Genomic DNA, 6,000 nt, shown 5'->3' with positions numbered 1-6,000 from the left:
GCGGGGATGTGTGCGTTGGAATAGCCCCGCCCCCGACTCCACCCATCGACCTCCCCCTAAACCAATCACATTCAAGGCTCCTCCCTCGACCCTCTACCCCGATGCCACTCGCCCCGCCCATAACCCGCCTCCGGGGACCTCTCGCCCGCCAATCACGCACGGCAATTACGAGGGGGCGTGGCCTGATCAATGGAGGCTCCGGATCGGCAGGTGGTCAGTTGGGTGTTATCCAGTGATCGGTGCAGAAGTGAGAGACGCCTCCCATCTTCCCCCCACTCACAAGTGCGTGCAGCGACCCACCCGCTCACCATCTTCTCATTCAAATTACGCATTTCGATGACTACGCCGTCAGCTGGCGCCCTTCCCGCCGTCAGGTGGTGGTGGGCCGTCTGCAGAAGGGGACACAGATGGTGCACAGAGGGTTTACTCACACACCTCCCCCCCAATCACCATCCGGTCCTCTACACCAATGTTACCTTGTGTTACAGCCGATACGGTGTGACTTGTTACAGGCGTCACGACGGAGTGACGCGGGTACAACGCTACAGTGAAGGGGGGTGGGGGGTGTGTCAAGTAAGGCACCACACACAATATATCGCAGGAGAGGCCGTGCGTAATGGAGGCGCACGACAGGAAATGTACTGGTTCGGCAGGTTACAGCCATGTGGCAGGGTAGGATACAGCTATGTTGTGGCCAGGTACAGCTACGTCGAGGACGGGTGCCGTTATGTGGTGAGGTACAGCTGTGGTTCCTGGTAAGATACAGCTGTATTGTGGAAGGATGCTGCTATGTTGTGGCAGGATACAGCTACGGTGTGGCTGGATACAGCCATGTAGTGGCACGGTTACTGGTATGTAGTAGGAGGCAGTTATGTTGTGGCGGGATACAGCTACGTTACAGAATACAGTTATGTTGTAGGACACAATCATGGGATAGGATACAGCTATGTGGTAGGATACAGCCATATTGTGGCAGGATACAGTTAAGGCATACCAAGGTACAGCGAGAATATGGCAAATGGTGTTAAAGTGTGAGTGGATACAGTCAAGGTGTGCCAGGATACAGTCGAAGGTGTGGCAGGATACAGTTAACATAAGACACACATACATTAACACAACGTGGGCAGGATATATTCAACATGTTACACGCATCAAGGTCAACACTGTAAAGTGGGAGGAAAAAAGATAACAGATAACAGGGTTGTTATCATGTTATATCATCCTGATAACAGAGGGAAGGACCCAGTTCACAGTCGGCAGGATAACATGATATCTCTGGGGATGACAGGATAGGATACCATCTAACAGGCAGGATAACATGTTATCTCTGGGGATGACATGATAGGATACCATCTAACAGGCAGGATAACATGTTATCTCTGGGGTTAACATGATAACATAACGTCTAACAGGCAGGATAACATGTTATCTCTGGGGGTACTATGGCAGGACATCTCTGGAGGTACTATGGTACGATACCGCTTATCAGGCAGGATATCAGGATATCTCTGGGGGGAGGGGGGTATCCTATTTCATAATGACAGGATGTACACTATGGACTGGCATGATATATCATGGACACACAGAACATAATATGTTAGTATATCGTGCGTGTGGCAGGATATACCACAGAGAGTATATGTAGTTCGGGTGGCAGGATATAATCCTATACGCACATCTATTGACAGGATATCAAAGGAGTCCAGGTGTCAGGCAGGATAATATCTATATATATCCAAGGCCTAGAGCAGCGCCGGCAGGATACATCAAGGAACAAAACAGCCACTGTTAACAGGATACAGAGAGAACAGACACACACACACACACACACACACACACAGACGGCAGGATACAACAGGAAAACTTAAAACAGTGCGAGTAAAGTACAAGGAAAAATATATATATATATATATATGAAGTGTGTCTAACAGGAATATAAAGAACTTAAAGAGTGCGTTATATATATATATATGAGGAACACAGTGTAAGTTATATAATATATATATATAAAAGGGACTTTGAGTGCGGTATAGACGATATATGAAGAAGCCTGAGTGTGTTATACAGGATACAGTGGCCTACAGAAGAGTCTGTTGCGAACGAGTGCGGTAACACAAGCCTACAACGACTGAGGCAGGAGCCAGAGTGCGTTCCAACGAACCTTGCTCTAAACGGTTCTAAGAGTGCGTTAGTCAGGCCAGGTCGACGCCGTTAGAGTCTGTTGGAGCTAAGGTGCGTCAGCTGCTGGTAAAGTGCGTTGGACTGGAGTGCGTTCAAAACGAGGCAGTGCAGTTAAACGAGCCGGCACTGGACTGTATAGAGTGCTGTTCAACGGCCCACAGTACGGTTAAACGAACTAGACTGCACCCCTAAAGTCTGTAAAACGAGCCATAGTACGGTTAAACGAGACACGACTGCACCTCTAGTGCTGTTAAACGAGCGAGTGCGGGAGATCCCGTTATATACCAGAGACGTTCAACGAGCCTTCTGTGTCCCCGCTCTTTGACCGCGGTCAACGAGCCGTCGTTGCCATGATGATGAACGAGCAGATGCCGGTGTCGACGACGATGTTGCCGCACTACGAGTCGCCGTTGCCCACCCTGTACGAGCCGCAGCCGCAGCCGCCCAAGCCGCGGCTCATGTTCAAGATGCCGCGCGTCGTGCCCGACCAGAAGGCCAAGTTTGAGTCGGACGAGCTTTTCCGCCGCCTGGCACGAGAGACTGAGGTGAGTCGACCAGGGGGCTACCAGGGGTCGACCAGGGGGCTACCAGGGGTCGACCAGGGGGCTACCAGGAGCTAGGGAGAGTCGACCAAGGGGCTACCACGGGCTAGGGACAGTCGACCAAGGGGCTACCACGGGCTATGGAGAGTCGACCAGGGGGCTAGCTTCTCTAAAATGGGTCTAGTAAGTCTACCAGGGGTCTGGTGAGTCTACCAATGGCTTGGGGTCAGTCTACCAGGGGTCTGATGAGTCTACCAGTGGCTTAGGGTGAGTCTAGCAGGGGTCTGATGAGTCTAGCAGGAGTCTGATGAGTCTAGCAGGGCTCTGGTGAGTCTACCAGGGGTCTCATGAGTCTGCCAAGGGCCTGATGAATCTACCAAGGGTCTGGTGAGTCTACTACCAGGATCCTGATGAGTCTATCAGGGTCAGATGAGTCTACCAGAGGTCTGAGGTAAGTCTACCAGAGGCCATAGGAGTTCACAAAGGGTCAAGGATGAGTCTACCAGGATTCTTCCAGCCTAGCAGGAATCTATGTGAGTCTACCAGGGAGTAGGTGGAGGGGGTCTGAAATGAGTCTACCAGGGTTCTTTCAGAACATCAATAAGTCTACCAGAGCCCTGTGGAACCTTTACCAGGGTTCCCGAGACGAGTCTACCAGGGTATAAGCTCTAGGAGTGAGTCTTGCGTGGTTATGATGAGTCTGGTAGATTCTACCAGGTTCAGGAGGGTCTGAGATGAATCACTGAAGGCCCTAGTGGGAGGAAGGTTCATCAAGGGAAAGGTCAGGTCATCATAATTGACGGTCGTGCTGTCAAGGGTCGTACCGTCGTGGTCAAGGGTCGTACCGTCGTGGTCAAGGGTCGTACCGTCGTGGTCAAGGGTCGTACCGTAGTGTTCAAGGGTCGCAACGTCGTGCTCTCAAGGGTCGTACCGTCGTGCACATGCAATTAACTTTTGAGTACGCACAACAACATTATTTTTAAACGCCGTTTAAATATATGTACAAATAATGCAAATATATTATCCCGTTGTCAACAGCTGTGAGAAGTAATGACCTCATCACGCACAACTGGTGGGGAAAATACACAAATATTGAAGAAAAAAAGAAGAAAAAGACAAGTTACAAAAAATAAAAAAAAAATGACAAATTTGATAACAGAAATTAAGTCAATTTCATGAGATAAATTACAACAAAGTATATTAGAATAAAAAATGGTGTAATTTGCAGGCACAAGGAAATTAGACATAAATGTTATATAAGAATATAAAGATTATTATCACAAATTTACATAAAAATAGATAAATTTCATAAAACATAAATACATAAATTACGTAAGCTCATATCACAAATATCTTCTGTGACAATGGAAATAATATATATGTGTATATATATATATATATATATATATATATATATATATATATATATGACAGGCAGGTCAGCGAGGGGTCAGGGAAGGACAACTTTTATCATCATTAATTTCAGTCTTTTCAAAAGGGTTTCGACTCATGCGTGACCTGACGTCACAGAGAACACCACGGGCCACGGGGGTAGAGAAGAAGAAGAGGAAGAAGAAGAAGAAGAAGAAGAAGAGGAAGAGGAAGAGGGAGAAGAGGAGGGGGCTTTAACCGACCACAAAGCGGGGTGGGTCAAGTCTGCCTCACAAGTGGATCGTGGGACGTAAGAAAGTGTCGTCGTCTTACCTACAGATGACAGGGACGTTATAACACCCTGACTCTGCAGGGAGGATCCGTCAGCATGGTGAACTCCAGCAGCAGCAGGAGGAGGGAGGGAGGTGTTCCGCGAGGCATCTGCTGGCTCCCAGGCTGTTTCTCTGCCACACTGGGACGCCCTTACTGGGGGGTCATCTTGCGTCATCATTTGCGACCTTGCGTCATCATTTGCGACGCTGACGGTTACGGATGACGCTGCTTGTCATCAACGACTCCCGACCCTATAAAGACCTCCATCATGTCTAATCACCTCGTTTGGCTAACGGTAATAAACGAGGGTGGGGGTGGTTCAGGGAAGCAGTCCCGCGCGATTCCTTGCCTCAAAACGAGAGCGGAAGTTCAACGAGCTGATGACGTGGGGAAGGCCCGAGGTAACGAGGAGGTGGTTAACGATGGTGATTGGGGTGATTACCTCGTTGCAAACCTCGCCAGGTGAACGACAGGTCCAGGACGGTGCGGTCTGCAGGCACGACCAGTTTTGAAGTGCACACAGCACTCTGACGTCACAACCTCCAACACACGAGTACTTACCACGTCACGACCCCCCCCCTCACCCCCCCTCACCCCCGAATACTTTACATCATCGCGCCAAATCATCGGGGCAAGAAAACGCCATAAAAAACACCCCCCCCCCCCTTAAAGCGAGGATGATGATCTAGTCAAACATGTAAAGTGGCGGAAAGTCCGCCCCAAATGACTTCATGACCGAAGCGGCAAGATAATGGTACACCAGAGCGAGCGGTCGCCACATAAAGTATCGTATAAAGTACCCAAGGCTACTTAACAACTCTCACTTATCATTTCGGTGCGCTCACTTATGTAGATTCACTTCCTTATCGCTTTCAAGTACATTCACTTTATCATTTAGATACGCTCACTTCTCGTTCATGCACACTCACTTATATAAGTGCCCTCACTTATTGCTTAAGCACCCTCACTTATATCTAAGTACACTCATTTATCATGTAAATATACTCACCGGCTGTGATAAGTGTAAGTGGCTGTCTTAAACTGGTTCCGGGGATAGAGAAGTGCCCCTCAACGGTATAGCATTATCAGCTATACTGTCATCCCAGTATAGCACCGTCAGCTATACTATCATCCCAGGTATAGCACGGTCAGCTATACTGTCATCCCAGGTATAGCACGGTCAGCTATACTGTCATCCCAGGTATAGCACGGTCAGCTATACTGTCATCCCAGGTAGAGCACCGTCAGCTATACTGTCATCCCAGGTAGAGCACCGTCAGCTATACTGTCATCCCAGGTAGAGCACCGTCAGCTATACTGTCATCCCAGGTAGAGCACCGTCAGCTATACTGTCATCCCAGGTAGAGCACCGTCAGCTATACTGTCATCCCAGGTAGAGCACCGTCAGCTATACTGTCATCCCAGGTAGAGCACCGTCAGCTATATTGTCATCCCAGGTAGAGCACCGTCAGCTATACTGTCATCTCAGGTACAGCACGGCCAGCTATACTGTCATCTCAGGTATAGCACGGTCAGCTATACTCTGCAGGGGTCTAGTGTGGTGAGGATCCAG

General features: G+C 49.0%; 1 protein-coding gene across 1 annotated transcript in view; it reads left to right on the top strand.

Moving 5' to 3' along the window:
* The first annotated feature begins 219 nt into the window (after positions 1 to 219).
* Positions 220 to 6,000, top strand: part of LOC139751911 (protein big brother-like) — a 68,981-nt gene continuing 63,200 nt past the window's right edge. Inside the window, 4 exon segments of the mRNA XM_071667601.1 lie at positions 220 to 282; positions 1,689 to 2,567; positions 2,569 to 2,611; positions 2,614 to 2,726. Coding sequence (XP_071523702.1) covers positions 2,532 to 2,567; positions 2,569 to 2,611; positions 2,614 to 2,726 — 192 coding nt within the window. The 5' untranslated portion in view covers positions 220 to 282; positions 1,689 to 2,531.

This window comes from Panulirus ornatus, chromosome 12 (assembly GCF_036320965.1).
Source record: "Panulirus ornatus isolate Po-2019 chromosome 12, ASM3632096v1, whole genome shotgun sequence".
Classification (NCBI taxonomy): domain Eukaryota; kingdom Metazoa; phylum Arthropoda; class Malacostraca; order Decapoda; family Palinuridae; genus Panulirus; species Panulirus ornatus.
This window is presented reverse-complemented; position numbering and strand designations above follow the sequence as displayed.